Here is a 16,755-nt window from a genome sequence, read left to right as displayed (position 1 = left end):
AGGAACCAGAGATCAAATTGCCAACATCCGCTGGATCATGGAAAAAGCAAGAGAGTTCCAGAAAAACATCTATTTCTGCTTTACTGACTATGTCAAAGCCTTTGATTGGATCACAATAAACTGTGGAAAATTCTGAAAGAGATGGGAATACCAGACCACCTGACCTGCCTCTTGAGAAACCTGTATGGAGGTCAAGAAGCAACAGTTAGAACTGGATATGGATCAACAGACTGGTTCCAAATAGGAAAAGGAGTACTTCAAGGCTGTATATTGCCACCCTGCTTATTTAACTTATGTGCAGAGTACATCATGAGAAATGCTGGGCTGGAAGAAGCACAAGCTGGAATCAAGATTGCCGGGAGAAATATCAATCACCTCAGATATGCAGATGACACCACCCTTACAGCAGAAAGTGAAGAGGAACTAAAAAGCCTCTTGATGAAAGTGAAAGTGGAGTGAAAAAGTTGGCTTAAAGCTCAACATTCAGAAAACGAAGATCATGGCATTTGGGCCCATCACTTCATAGCAAATAGATGGGAAACAGTGGAAGACTTTATTTTTGGGGCTCCAAAATCACTGCAGATGGTGACTGCAGCCATGAAATTAAACGACGCTTACTCCTTGGAAGGAAAGTTTTGACCAACCTAGATAGCATATTCAAAAGCAGAGACATTACTTTGCCAACAAAGGTCCGTCTAGTCAAGGCTATGGTTTTCCCAGTGGTCATGTATGGATGTGAGAGTTGGACTGTGAAGAAAAGTGAGCGCCGAAGAATTGATGCTTTTGAACTGCGGTGTTGGAGAAGACTCTTGAGAGTCCCTTGGACTACAAGGAGATCCAACCAGTCCATTCTAAAGGAGATCAGTCCTGGGTGTTCTTTGGAAGGAGTGATGCTGAGGCTGAAACTCCAATACTTTGGCCACCTCATGTGAAGAGCTGACTCACTGGAAAAAAGCCTGATGCTGGGAGGGATTAGGGGCAGGAGAAGAAGGGGACGACAGAGGATGAGATGGCTGGATGGCATCGCTGACTCGATGCACATGAATTTGGGTGAACTCTGGGAGTTGGTGATGGTCAGGGAAACCTGGCATGCTGCGATTCATGGGGTTGCAAAGAGTCGGGCATGACTGACCGACTGAACTGAACTGAAAGAATGAAATAAGACATACCTAATAATGAACTTGTATTTTAACTTCAATTTGAGTTGCTGTCTTTTAGTCACAAAGTCATGTCAGACTCTTTGTGATCCCACGGACTGTAGCCAGCCAGGCTCCTGTCCATGGAATCCTCCAGGCAAGAATACTGGAGTGGGTTGACATTTCCTACTGAAGGGGATCTTCCCAACCCAGGTACTGAACCTGTGTGTCCTTCATTGTAGGCCAATCCTTTACCATTGCGCCACCTGAGACGTCCTTCCATTTGCCTTAATTGAAGCATGCACACAGGGAACAAATGCTCTTAGTTTGGTTCAGCTGCCACTATTCTAGATGAGGGCCAGAAGGAAGATGAGGCTTACGAATATTTATCCTGACAACAAAAGAAGCGTTTGGAACGCCTTGTTGTATGAACTTTTCATTTTGGAAATCACAGTGAAAACTCTATTTCAATTTTATATTCACTTCCCACCCCCGCTCAACATCCCTTTGTCTTTCACTTAAAAATATTCTTTTATCACCAATTTGGAAGTATTAAGTACTAAGGCTCTAAACAGATGGCTGCACAATTATATTTAGACTTTCATTAGCTAAATCGGTATATCTGTTCTTCATATAAAAGGCTTATTTCTAAACCAATGAATTCTTTCTAGTGAAATTCTCTTATTATAAATGCTCCTTTTCAAATAGCTATCTTTTTCAAGACTAATAAAAAATTTGTGAGAGTGAGCAACATTTGGACAGAGAACTTCAGACTCTAAAAAGAGAATAAGCAGCAGTTCATTTTACCTCCTCTGTTGATTTCTGAGGGCAGAGAAGGCGCCATCATATTTGTGTCCATGGGTTGAGAGCCATCCTGGGTCATAGGATCTTCAGGGGGCAGGTAAGCAGGTGGGGGTGTATCTGCTACAAAATTTGGAAAAAAAAAAAAAAAAGATTTGTTTATCCTTAGTAAACATGCAAGCACACAAGCTTAAAACATATATTCTCTTCCATGCCGAAATTCTTATGAGATTAAGTGGCCACTTCACCCTCCCCATCTGAAGACTAGATGATACTTGGGGTATGCTTTTTGAAGATGGCTACCATCTCATATTCTTATATGACTGCAGTGAAAATTCAGTGGGAAAAAAGCATCGTGTACCAGTTCTAGAAGCTGTCTGCCTTCTCGGGATCACTCCTTTTTAAAACAATCAGAAGAGCATTTAAACGTTCTTGCAGACAACCCACTTTCAAAGGACCTCTGCATTTTGTCATTTCCCCCGTAGATGGAAAACTTTTGAAAGCTACACAGGACTTCTTCAGAAAAGGAGCTTCAGGGTCTCATGCATTAAATCTATGGGCTCTTAGGAACTTACCAACTGAGTTTCACGACAGCCAACTTACTGACTCAAACTCTGAATTTCCCATGACTTCAAGAAGTCCGCTAGGACCACCTAACTTCCTATCCACTCAAATAATCACTAGCCTCTAGCAACAGAATTAGAGGAAATAAATCAGTTGGTCACAACTATCTTCTATTTCAGAATTTCTGTATACATTTCTTCTGGAAAAGCTCACAATCAACTGGCAAATAAGATGCACACACCGTGATTTTTGAAACGACACTAACACAAATCTTGTGCTTCCACATTTTCCCTTTTGGTTTTGATGTGGACCAGTTTTTAAGTCTTGACTGAATTTGTTATGGCATTGCTTCTGTTTCATGTTTTGGTTTTTTTGGCCACGATGCATGTGGGACCTCAGGGCCCCGACCAGGTATGAAACCTACAGCCTCTGCACTGGAGGGAAGCCTTCAGCACTGGGCCACCAGTGAAGTCCCAGTCTCGTATTTTCTTAAGTAAAATAAGGGGCGTGGCTTTCCCACAAATAATTCTTTGTGATGGAAAAATGAGTTCCTCGAGGGCCATGGCGAGCTCATGGTACCATTGGGCACATATGACCGAACAGGAAACACAGCTTCACCTTAACCAGTGGCCTGGATGAGTGCTCGACACCACCCGGGGCAACCGTCAGGCAGAAAAAGCTAACGCGGCTCTCACAGAGTTTCTCAGTGATTTCCCAGACCGACTCTCCAGCTGAATCGCTCCCTGGCCTCCCCCACCGTGTCCCCCACCCCCCACCCCCTCGCCCCTCAGCCGCTAGGAGCACAGAGACAGGACCGCGGGGACCTGACCCGGATGCCTTTTCTACCCTTTCTACTGCTTTTTAAAAATTCAGCTTCTTCCTTGCAGCTGTAACACTGCCTCTGTTTTATTTCCAGCCAAAAATGAAGACAAAGAGCCTCCTCTGAGACCAAATTCAATAAATTTCTGCAAGCAGACTGGTGAAAACTTCATCAAGCCCCTGTGGCCTCGGCTCCGGTGGGAAGGACCGCATACTATGGGTGATGCTCTGCTCTCTCCCTGAGGCCCTCTTCCCACCCCTTCAGCTTTCTCTGCTCCACGTTTTCTCTACTCGGCCTGTGCCTCAGTCCCTGACAGCCAGGGACAAGGTGTAAATTCAAGCAATAATCTTCACTATTTTCCACTCTTGGGGCTACCTGGAGTCTGCCACTGCTTCAAAGCCAACCCAAAACATCTAACCTTGCCTCTAACCTGTTCCTCAAACTCAACGGGTCCAGGAGGGGGACAGGAAATCACCAGATGATATGAGTTGGATTTTGAAATAAATCTATCTCCCATCCTCATCTTAAACAGTTTCTGACTGAAAAACAAGCCAGTTCAATATAAACAGGCTTAAAATGTAAAAAAGCACTAAATACATAAATAAAAGATAAGAATATCAAGTATGGGCCACTTTGTAATTTTTTGAGAAGACACTAGCTCTGCTATCGAATTCAAATTTGCCCCCAAAGATTTCAATATGTTAAACATGCTTGCCCACTCATTTTCCCTTCTTGAAATGTTAATAGATGTCAAGTGTATCTTTGCTTAATGTACCCTCTGTGAGGCTGACTGGCTAGAAATCTGGCACTAATCATTTTTATTGTTCTGAGATGCTGGCTTATTAACCTATAACTTGAAAAATATAATGTCCTAATTAATCATTTAATTGACAGACATTACACCCTCAGAGAAGCCTACAGAAGGATAATGGTCTTTTGTCTTTGCTAAGTTAAACAAGCAGATGGTTTCCAATGCTTCAGTTGCAAATCCTTTGTTGTTCAAGTGTATGTTTCTCAGGATTACATCACCACTTAAACGAATTTAATTAAGTGTGTGTGGGGGGGTGTGTGTGTGTGAGATCCCCCAGGAAATATCTTTTCTGAGGTTGCACTTATGACAGGGTTTTTTTTTTTTTCCTTGCATGAAAACAGCAAATGTGTGCGGAGTGCTATTTTTTTTCGCTCGCTTTTATCAAGAGCAAAGGCTGGGACAACCATGCCACTCCCAGAAGGATGCAGCTGTTTCGAAACCTTTCAAAAATCAAACACGAAAACGTATTCAAGCATCTGTGCCGGACAAATAAAACACCGCCTTGCTTGGCTACGAGGTGTGTCCTTTCATTCAAAGTTGTATCCTGAGTTTTAGAGCACAGCGCCACGTCCCAAGGCTTGCGAGCTCTTCCCATTCCAGGAAACCCGGCTTCTTCATGACACTGTGATGACGCGTCTCACTAACCACAGAACATTACCGAACGCGGCAACCTACCTGGCATCTGAAAGGGGCTTCCTGGGTCTGAGCTGGTCGGAGAGTGAGGGTACGTGCTGCTGCTGCTTCCAGGAGAGTTGGGGTAACTGCTGTTGGGAGAATGAGGAAATGGATGGCTGTTGGGCTGCTGGAAAGAATCCGGGAAAGTGGCGTTGAGTGGCATGTGAGGCTCATTTTGCCCTAAGTTGCGGAACTGAGCTAAGAGGCTGTGCTGAGGATTGTATTCGCTGTGTCTTGGAACCAGTACTGGAGGAAGAACTGGAAAGGAGGAAAGGGGAAAAAACAAAAAGAGGGGCCAAAATGAGAATGATGAAAAATCTTTTAATAAGGTCACACTAAAATACAACAAAGTTGAAACATAATCTGTAAGTCACAACAAGTTATTTGAACCTTGTCCTGCTGCCAACTCAAAAGCACCATTCAGATGAAAAGCCCCATTCAAATGAAAAGCCATTTCCCACTCAGGAACAAATGCACAAATGTGGTAAAAACGACGGTCTGCTCAGAATCACTGACAGCTCAGCCCGAGACCGGCAGCATCAACAAAGTGCCCAGGCAAAGACTGCAAAATACATTCTTTTATGTGAAAAATGTTAAAGTTCCCCGATTCTTAATTTTCTCACCCACTAAAAACCAAGGTAGCGCCATTGACAATTCCAGTTTACCTCCCTGGCGGAAAAGATTTCACACTTAAGAGCTAATACTATTTATTGAATGCTGTGAATTATCCACCATAAATGTTTTAATATTAAATCTTTATTGAATTTGTTACAATACTGCTTCTGTTTAATGTTTTGATTTCTTTGGCTGTGAGGCACGTGGGATCTCAGCTCCCTCACCAGGGACCGAACCCGCGCCCCCTGCATTTGAAGGCAAAATCCCAGCCCCTGGACCACCGGGGTGGCTCCTACTCACTCACCACAGAGGTTTTAAATGGACACGTTAGCTCACTTTAAACCAAAGCAATAGTAACTAAGGTTGAGAGGATAAATACAATGAGCAGTATAAAATCCAAACGCCAATGAAGATAATTAATTAGATAAAAATACAATGTTTTGTGGGACAGACTTTACAGTGTGTCCTAGTAGCCACACTTCAAGAACACTTTCCTCTAAGGATCTGAATGTATTTACCACTTCTCAGCAATCCTTATCACTACCAGATAGGAAAAGGAAGCAATACAATCAGCATTTTACCAACTGAATACTCAAGGTACAAAGGTCAAAAAAATGTACCCACTAGTAGAGAAGGAAATAAAACAAGCCAAATCACTCCCCAAAGCTCTGTGTGTTAGGAACCTAAGGAGTCAATAATTAGCAGGGTTGTTCTCAATCTCCAGAAAACTCCAGAGGCAAAGCCACTTACAAGGGCGATGAGAAGGGAAGGGATGGGCCAGCTACCAGAACCCTAACTGGGTTGTCCCTAAGCTTCTTGCCAGCGTCACCAGATGGCTCCTCCTGAAAAATAAAGGTCCCTGGAATCCCTACTGCTCTTGTGGCCTTGGTTAGAAGGAGAGAAACAGTCCATTTGGTAAACTGCACGAGAGGAGAAAGGAGATTTAAAATCTGTTATTGTTACTAGGAGTTAAGACTCAGAATACATTTTTCCCAAGAAACCGTATTTAGTGGCATTAGGAATTAAGTAGATTTTTGAGGTGAATCTATCCAGTGAATCTATCCATGGCTTATATCATTTCTACAGGAGAAAGTGCTCTTAACACTTGGATTATAACTGATTCACAAGCTGAAAATTGTTTAAGTAAAAATCGGGTTTCTGAAGGTGTTAAAATGTCTCATATGCTGCATCTTAAATGTCTCCATAATCCTCCATAAAATTCACTGATTTCCCTACAACTTAATCCCTTAGAAACAAATCTTTTTAGTGTAATAAATGTATTTCCTTTTTCACAAAGTGATGGAGTTTGTCCAAATCAAAAGCATGATTGTTACTTATAATGGAAAAGAATCTGAAAAAGAATGTGCGTGTGTGTGTATATGTATGTGTACAGCAGAATCACTTTGCTGTATATCTGAAACAAGCACAACACCGAAATCAACAATACTCCAATTAAAAAAAAAAAAGACCTATGAAGAGAAATACAGGAAAACAAAAAAACATAATTCTTCCTTTTACCTTTCAGTAATCACTTGAAATGTAAACTACTCTGGTTGAAGAAAAAGTTTCCAATAGCCACGAGCACTTTCCCAACACCAACAGAAATCTATTGGGTTGGTTGGAAGGTTTATTTGAGTTTTTCCATAAGATGAACTTTTTGGTCAACCCAATATATTCCAAAATAGGCACATGCTCTAAACTAGTGCAAATATCTTTAAATTACCTACACAATCAAACACTTTCCCTTTTTCTTTCAGCTGTTACAACTTGAATTACCGCTTCCCTATTTGTGTTTATAGTCACCTAACTATAACGTCTCCATTCTGATGCTTACCCTTAAAACCTAGAAAATAATGGCCTCTAAACCCTCCTACCAACAGGAGCACAGACAGCAACAGAAAAATCAATTCTCCGTCTCTCTTCTCTCGCCCTCCCCTCCCCACCTTACTGGGCTCCTGTTTCAGCGACTCCTATTGCCTAACAGCTTTACAACTGGGCATTTCTGTCTTCCCTGTTGCCTGCAGGGGAAGGCAATGTATTTCTGCACCTCCGGTGGATGCTCTGTGCACGTGTCTCCGTGTACCTGTTGTCTGGCAGTGGTCTGGCTCTAAAGCACAGGTCTGCCCTTGGTGTACACCACAAGCGAGATCAATCAGCTTTTGTATGTGACCTCTGCAGTGAACCACCAGTTACAACAAAGCAGCACTCTACAGATGAACTTGACAAGATCAATACCTTTTTTCTCACCTCTGATAATTAAAAGGTGAGATGATTTTGCCACCCCTGATGTAGGTACAGGTATATTTTAATAAACTTCAAAAAGGTATTGAGGTATCACACATCTACGGTAGAATGTACAAATCTTCATATAAACGCAATCATATACACCCTTGTGTCTGGCTTTAGTTCAACATGATGTTTGTATGACTCATCCAATGTTGTGTGTAACACATCATTACATGTATATATTACAATTTATTTACTCAGTTGCCCATCTAATCTCCTCAGAGGATAATCAATTTCATTTTTTTTTTTCTGGTTCCTGTGCATCTTCTTGAGGAAATTAAGCAGATAAATGTTTGCTTTCTTATTTCATCTTTATTACTAAAAATAAAGGCAGCCCCTGCATGTTGCTTTTTTCAACTGTTTGTTGTTGTTTAGTCGCCAAGTCGTGTCCTGGTCTTTGAGACCCCACGGACTGCGCTTGGCCTCCCTGTCCTTCACCATCTCCCGGAGTTTGCTCAGATTCACATCCATCGAGCCTGTGATGCTCTCTAACCATCTCATCCTCTTCTCCTTTGGCCTTCAATCCTTCCCAGCATCTTTCCCAATGACATGGCTCTTGGCACATTCTAGAATTAACTTCATACTACCTATATAGATCTTCCTAATTTGTTTTTATAGCTAACAGCACCATAGTTTATTCAACCTATCTCCAATATCTGGGCATTTAGGTAGTTTGCAACATTTTAACCATTATATACAATACTGCAATGAATAACTCCATGCATATACTGTAGTACTGTTAAAGGTGTATCCTCCAAGTGGAAATACTGTGTGAAAGGGTAAATAAAGGTATAATTTTGTAATCATCAAGTATCCATGCATAGGGGTTGTACCATTTTGCATAGCTACAAGCAACAAATGAAAGTGATTTCCCCCCAAATGTCTCCTGAACAGACTATTCTGTCAAGTTTTTTACTTTTTTGACAATTGGATGGGTGAAAAAATGGCAGGCACTTTGGTGCGCTTTCATATCCCTTTTATGTATCTTTTCATGCTGACCATCTTTTCACGTACTTCAGGAGACCTGTTTCAGTCTCTCTTGTGAGCTGTCTGCTTGTTCCTTTTGCTCATTTTTGGTCTTTCCATTTTTCATTAAAATAAATCAATCATATAAATATATAGGCAGATATATAATATCTTATCCATATTATAGATAGTATATATTATCTATATAAGATATAATAATATCATATATATTATCTATATATAAAATGTTACATCTTATCTATATATCTTATATATATTAGAGATACCAGCCCATGATTATATTATGTTCCAAATAGCTCATCACAGTCTGTCAGTTTGCTTAACTTTGCTTATGTGCAAGTTTATTTTTTGGTAGTCAATTTTTCTTTCTTTTAATTGCATGTGGATTCTGAGTCATAGAAAGTCGTCTTCTACACCCAGGTTGTAAGCAGGAATTCATCCAAGCATTCTTCCAATGCATGTAAGGTATCATATTTTATCTAAATGTCTGATTCATCTGGAGCTCAGTTCATTTATACCATAAGGAATAGATCTAATTTTATCTTTCCAAATGGCTAGCCAGCTGCCCCAATACCATTTACTAAAGAGCCCACCTCTGTCCTAGTGGTCAGAGATGCCACCTTTCTCATACGCTTCCGCGTATGTTAGGGTCTGGTTTTCAGACGTTCCATCCCATTCCGTTCTGGTCCGCTGCCCCGTGTCACTCTGTCTAATTATAGAGACTCTGTGTGTGCAAGCGTGCTCAGTCATGCTCAACGCTACGCGACCCCCCCAGACTGTAGCCTGCGAGGCTCCTCTATCCACGGAATTTTACAGGCAGGAATACTGGAGTGGGTTGCCATCTCCTCTTCCAAGGGACCTTCCCGACCCAGGGACTGAACCTGCGTCTCTTGCATCACCTGCACTACAGGCGGACTCTTAACCACTGAGCCCCCTGGGAAGCCCTGTAGAGACTTTATAGTGTATGCTAGTATCTGTAGGGCTAGTCCCCTCTCACAGTCCACTTCACGGTTTTACTCACACGCTTACTTTTTCATATGAACTTTGATGGTCACCTTGTCGACCTCCAGAAAAAGAAGATTATTGATCCTTTTACTGGGATCACATTGTATTTAATCATTAACTTAGTAAGAATTAATATCTTATAACGTTAAACTACTTTATTCAAGAACCGGGAAGGTCAAGTCTACTTTTGCGTCTTTCAGGATCGTTCCATAGCTACTATCTGTACCAGTTTGCTAGGCCTGCCCATAACAAAATACCACAGACCGTGGGGCTTAAACCGCAGAGATTTATTTACTCAAAGTTCTGGTGGCTGGAAGTCCAAGAGTAAGGTGTTTGGCAAGCTGGTTTCTTCTGAAGCCTGTCTTCTTGGCTTGCAGCTGGCCACTTGCTGTGATTCTTCTGTATTACTTCCCTGGTGTCTCTCTCTATGTATGTCGCCATCTCCTCTTCTTATTAGGATACCAATCGGTTTTGAGTCCAGCCCAACAGCCTCATTGTAACTTTTTAAAGGCCCTATTTCCACATACAGTCACATTCTTAGGTACTTCTGACTGGGGCTTCAACAGATACATTTTGCAGGGGACAGAATTTAACCTATAACACTATATTAGGTTTTAAACATTTCTTATTAAGTTTATTAAGTATTTATCTTTTCTGTTGCTATTTTAAATGGAGTTTTCACTTTTACCTTATACCATTCACTTTCACTTATACCTTCTATCTGGTAATTATTTATATATTGGTTATTGACGTTTCTATTTTCTGGATGAATTCTTTTGTTGTCTCAGTTATTTTTATCATTGACTCACTGTAGAGTTAGTTCTCCAGCAAATGATCATGTCTCCCACAGCTAATTTTACCGCTTCCTTTCAAATTATTTTCTTGTGCCTAACTGAACTGATGAGTAGTGCCAATACTACGTTCAAAAGTAATGGGAATGGGGCTTCTTTGGTGGCCCAGCGGTAAAGAATCCGCCTGCCAATGCAGAAGGCACAGGTTCAATCCCTGCTCTAGATGGACTCCACATGCTGCAGAACCATGCCCGTGTGCCACAACTACTGAAGCCCGTGAGCCCCAGAGCCTCTGCCCCGCCACAAGAGCGGTCGCTGCAATGAGAAGCCTGGGCACCGCAACTGCAGAGCGGCTGGGCGTGGCTGTGTTAAAAAGCTCTACTTACAAAAACAGCTCACAGACCTGACTTGGCCTGTGGGCGGTTTTCCAATCTCTGGCTGCTGTGATTACTTAGGTTTTCCCACATGACCGGTCATGTGTTTAGACTGGTGTATTAACGTTCCTATTATTGGGTGTGTTTCTATTTCTTTTTCCTGCTGTACTGTACTTTATACAGGAGGCTGCTGTGATATTTGGTGCATATATGTTCACTTTAACACATCACTGACCATATGTATCATGAAGTTTTAGAGCTTAAGATAGATCCAGCGTTCATTACACAACTTATGATTGTCATAATCATTCACATGTCACTCTCAGGTCTTTGTTCCAACCGCGTATATATTATAAATGCAAGTTTATGACCATAAAATCTTAAAAAATGACACATCATGAAATTTCTCATTTCTAAAAGAGCCCCTGAAGACATCCGCCTTTTTGACTATCGAGTAAAATAAAAGAAACATGTTCTAGAGGAAATAATGCCCAGAGGACGAAAAGAAAAATGCTGCCCAAAAGTGCAGCGTCTGCTCTTCTAAGGGAAAGTGCAGTGATACACGGTATATTTGTAACAGACATTCTGCTCTTCTGCACAGAGATGTCAGCTAAATTGCTTTCACACTCCAATGCTTTAGCGAGACATACAAAGTTTCAAATAAACACAGTAAGTGCAAAAGAAGTTGTTATTTACTCAAACAAGGGTGTTTCAATATTCACTTACAAAACAATCACCCACACATGTTAAGTTTCTGCAAAAAATGCCCCAGTCAATAATGGGTTAAAGTGTCTCTCTGGGTCCGTGCCTTTTGGTCTTCTGAATTCTGTTTTGTGTGATATCAGAATCATAATCCTCCACTTGTTGTTTACAGGTGCCTGATATATCTTTACTAATTCCTTGATTTTTAGCTTTTTAATCACTTTTTCTTGGGGGGGAGGGATGTGTCCCTTGAAAACAGCATAGTTTTGCTTTATGAACCCATTTGAAAATCTCTTAATTTTAATAGGTAACTAAGCCTATTTATATTTATTGATACGACTCACGCTTGGTATCAACTCTGTCATGTTATTTTTTGTTAGTTATTTGTTATATTTACTATATTTTTCTATGTGATGTAATTATTTGTCTTCTGTGTTTTTTAAAGAGGAAACTCTAAACATAGTTTTCTATTGGTGTTATATGATGATTTTTCTATTTGTATCTTTTAATGTCTTCCATTTCTTCCTTACTTAACCTTACTTAATACTTAATTATTTACTTTAAGCCTAGAACCATGGTGAGCACATTATCACACCCTGCAAAAAAGAAAGCTGGAGGGATAACTCACCTAAGGGTCCCAGAGAAAGGGTGGAGAGTTGGGATTCAAACAAAGGCAATGGGCACTCTCAACCCCTGAGGTTCTGCTGACTTGATGACGAACTTTCCAAGAATGTTAAATTCTGTCTGATATAGTCTGTTTAAGGGATGTTTAAGGGATAAGTGAGTAGAATAAATTCTAGAAGTGTTTCTGGACAAATTAAAGTTAAGGTCAGGCAACTGACAGGAGAAAACTCCAGTCTAGGCGAATAAGTTCAATTATGAAACACTTCTAACTCCTTGATGATGCTAATAGGTGAGTCACTATCAAATCTGATTCATATAGCTTGAGGATTATAAAGTATCTGTATATTCTGGCTTGCCTGGGACAGTCCCAGCCTGTAGCTGTTTTCTGATGGAATTATTAATAGGTGACCCAATGTCACTCCCAAAAAGGCTTCCCAGGTGGTGCTGGTGGTAGAGAACCCACCTGCCAATGCAGGAAACATGAGCGACACGGGTTCAGTCCCTGGGTGGGGAAGATCCCCTGGCGAAGGGAATGGCAACCCACCCCAGTATTCTTGCCTGGAGAATCCCCATGGACAGAAGAGCCTGGTGGGCTACAGCCCACAGGGGCGCAAAGAGTTGGACACGACTGTAGCAACTTAGCACATCACTCTCAAAAGTGTTCTGGTTTGGACAGCAAATCTTATGGTCATCCAAACTATTAATAACCGATTACATTTAGGAATGGTATGGGGGTCTGAAACAGCTGCTGGACCTGGAATGAAGTATTAATGCGAAAGAGAAGAGATAGGGGGAAGCGAGCTAGGCAGGGTTACGTCTACACACACAAGCTGCTCTAAAACGAGGCCCAGAGGTGTCTCGCCTGTGCTGACTCCTGAGGACAGGGAGATACGTGCTCTGTCCCAGAGTCTCCCCGACCCACAGTTCCTCTTCCTTTCATTTCAGCAATATTTCAATATGAAGCTATGTTTGCTATTGGGGGAAGAGAAAAGAAAAAATATTCAGACCAATTATCTATGTGTAAACAAACCTCTACGAAATTCTTATTTCCTGGGTGAGAGGCTGCTGAGCCAGGCGAGAGGAGTGAGATGTGCGACCTCTACAGCTGACTCAGGCCAGAAACTGGAAGGGACAGAGGGTGAGGCGCGTCCTCCTCTTAGTATTTCTTTCCATGTTTCAGTGTATTTCTAGTTTAGGGAAAAGAGAAACAGGGGAGCACTGACTCTTCCGGGAACCCTGTTCCTCGGCACACTGATAAAACTACTCCTACCTGGCAACTTGAGCGAATGACTCAAGTTTGCAGCTTCCCTTTAAGGACTGTTCCTACTGGTTCAGTTGAATTGTGAGAATCTCCTCTGAAAGAGGGGCCCAATGTTTAAACACTTTCTTTACGCCCATAAATTTCTTTTTGAATGGAATCATTTAAAAATCCGAATGTGTAGTATCATCCTTGTATTTTAAGAGTCCTAACCCTGGAGAATCCCATGGACGGAGGAGCCTGGTGGGCTATAGTCCACGGGGTCGCAAAGAGTCGGACACGACTGAGCGACTTAACTTTCAACTTTTCAACCCTGGTTAAAATAATCAAAAAACGAGCTGTTTTCACACTCTCTCTTCACGTGGATTCTAGTTTGCGGGGTGAGGGGGAAGGCTCCTAGATAATTTCACGACACCTCCTTCCACCTACTCAAAAATTCCTAGTAACTGTGTATCTTTTCCTAATCGCTCAAGAGGAAAAAAGTCAAATTTCTGCCTTTTGAAGTATTTATGCATCTATTTCAGTTGGGGCTTCCCTAGCGGCAGGAGATGTGGGTTCAATCCCTGAGTCGGGAAGGTCCCCTGGAGAAGGAAATGGAAACCCACTCGAGTATTCTTGCCTGGGAAATTCCCATGGACAGAGGAGCCTGGCAGGCTACAGTCCATGGGGTTCCAAGAGCCAAATACAACGTAGCAACTAAAACCACCGCCACCATTCAGTTAAAAAATGAAATAAAATCCCATTTTATAGTCAATAGGGAAACCAAACTAGGAAAGTTTTAGGATGTATTTTTGTTTCCAGAACCAAGTTTCAGGGAGACATTTGTGATTCTGCCACTGGACTCAGCTTTTCTGCGTTACCAGGGCACAGAGAAAAGGAATGAAGAAAAAAAAAAAAAAAACGAGAAACAGCTAACCCTGGAGACAGAGGCTGTGCTGTGCAAAGTATTCTTGCACACCCTCCAGATCGGTGAACGTTTTTAAGATTTTGAAGTATTTGAAATTCTATCACTAAGTCATCTGCATAAAGTAGTCTTGTAACCAGATGAAGGCAGATGAGGCTACGATATGCCAAATGTTCACGGACAAAAATTTCTTTTTCACACACAAGAGAGTTCTGATAACAAAGCTGCCAGGCTGTTGCCTCTGTTCACACAGACGTGATGGCAAATAAGCTGGCTGCGACCCAGCAGTACATAAACACTCTTTAGTTCTGAAGACATGGAAAAAGAGTTTAGGGTACAGTGGAGATGCCCAAGTTCTAGCCTGATGATGCTAATTATTAGTTTTGTGACTTTGAGAAAGTCACTTAATTTCCCAGGGTCTCAATTTTCCTCCCTCCGCAGAGCAAGGGGTCTGAAGGCCCTTCTAGCCCTGAACTGGGCAAGTCTGCTGCTGCTGTGCTCATCTGGAGCGTCATGGTACCCAAATGCAGGACCACACCTCGCTCAGGACTGCCAGTGAGGTCACCCAAGAACAGATGGTCCAGGGCTAACGGGAGCTTAGGTCCCTGAGGTCAGGTCCTGTGGCCTCAATTCTTATCTGAAAACAGGTGTGGGGGGCATGAGGACGGGGAGGGTAGTCAACACCAGGGCAGCTGTGCCCAGTATCATAACTGTACCAAGCAGATGTCCCTCGATTCGGTGTGTGTTCGTGACCTCCTAAATAGAAACATTTCCAGGAGAGAGTGGTGGAGAGGGTAAAACTACTTAAAAGTTAATAGTATATGCAATTATGAAATAAAGTTCCTGACCTCAGGATATGTCAGGGAAACTACACTGAAGAAAAGATTCTCAGGACACTTAATTGAGGTTAAATTTTAACGCAAATAGAGCCCCAAGTCCCTGAACTGGGGCACTTTATCTTGTGTGCTTATTGGCAGTGACGTGGCACAAGGGAGGGTGTGAAGCAACATTAGCTAATGTTCACTGGGCACTACATATATGCTCACTGAATCCCAGGGCCAGGCTCTGGGGGGACGGGGCAGATGCAGACATCAGTGGGACAGCCACTGTCCCTGCCCAGCCAGAGTTTATAACAGATCCTGAATCCTCATGGCAGACACAGAAGCAGGCTCAGCCCAGCTCTGTGACAACGTCTGAGGTCACACAGCTGCTACGTGGAGGGCCAGGGTTTGAATCAAGGTCTGCTCATAATCACCACCAGACGACTGTACTCAGTACTGCAAGACTGGAAAGAGATTGTGTATTTAACATTCTCTTTTCATTCTTCTGCTTAGTTTTTAGAGGGAACATCTTTTTAAAAGTTAAGATGATTTTTGTCTAAAGATAGCAACTTTACAGTACTTGCTTCCTTGGTGGCTCAGATGGTAAAGCGTCTGCCTGCAATGTGGGAGACCCAGGTTCAATCCCTGGGTTGGGAAGATCCCCTGGAGAAAAAAGTGGCAACCCACTCCAGTACCCTTGCCTGGAAAATCCCATGGACAGAGGAGCCTGGTAGGCTACAGTCCATGCGGTCACAAAGAGTCAGACACAACTGAGCGACTTCACTTCCTTTCACTTTGTAGTATTTACTTTCGAGGAATGTATCAATTATTCTTTTTTTTATTCATTTATTTTAATTGGAGGCTAACTGCTTTACAATATTATGGTGGCTTTTGCCATACATTGACATGAATCAGCCACGGGTGTACATGTGTCCCCTCGTCCCAAACCTCCCTCCCACCTCCCTCCCCATCCCATCCCTCAGGGTCGTCCCAGTGCATTGGCTGAGCGCCCCGTTTCATACACCGAACTTGGACTGGTGATCTGTTTCACACACGGTAATAGACATGTTTCAATGCTATTCTCTCAAGTCTTGCCTTCTCCCACAGAGTCCAAAAGTCTGTTCTTTATATCTGTCTCTTTTGCTTTCTTTCACATAGGGTAGTCATTATCATCTTTCTAAATTCCATATATATGCATTAATATACTGTATTGCTGCTTTTCTTTCTGACTTACTTCACTCTGTATACTAGGCTCCCGTTTCATCCACCTCATTAGGACTCACCCTTGAGTACATACATGAACAGAAGGTGAACATGTGAACAAAACTTAAATATAAGCAAAGTGAACTGTATTCAATAACAGTATCTGCGAAAAAAGGTTAAATTTATTTAACACATTATTGACCAGACACAAATTTGTGCCACGGTGTTAAGTTTCTGCAAAAATCCCCAAAAGTCAATAATGTGTTTAAAAAGGCCTAAATCGAAATCAACTTCTGAGAACTCAAATTCCTAAGTAATAGGGGATTCCCTCTTTCCAAACACCAAAGGGGATCGATCCCCTTGAAACGCATCTTATCT

At 42.1% G+C, this 16,755-nt stretch overlaps 1 protein-coding gene across 4 annotated transcripts in view; it reads right to left on the bottom strand.

Moving 5' to 3' along the window:
- Window positions 1-16,755, bottom strand: part of SMAD1 (SMAD family member 1) — an 82,159-nt gene that overhangs the window by 14,866 nt on the left and 50,538 nt on the right. For all 4 annotated transcript variants that reach the window (XM_018061574.1, XM_018061576.1, XM_018061578.1 and 1 more), the window contains exons 3-4: window positions 4,808-5,065; window positions 1,944-2,060 (exon numbers count right to left, since the gene is read on the bottom strand). In XM_018061574.1, the coding sequence (XP_017917063.1) occupies window positions 1,944-2,060; window positions 4,808-5,065 (375 nt within the window). The remainder of the gene's footprint in view (window positions 1-1,943; window positions 2,061-4,807; window positions 5,066-16,755) is intronic.

The sequence above is a fragment of the Capra hircus genome, chromosome 17 (genome assembly GCF_001704415.2).
Source record: "Capra hircus breed San Clemente chromosome 17, ASM170441v1, whole genome shotgun sequence".
Lineage (NCBI taxonomy): Eukaryota > Metazoa > Chordata > Mammalia > Artiodactyla > Bovidae > Capra > Capra hircus.
This window is presented reverse-complemented; position numbering and strand designations above follow the sequence as displayed.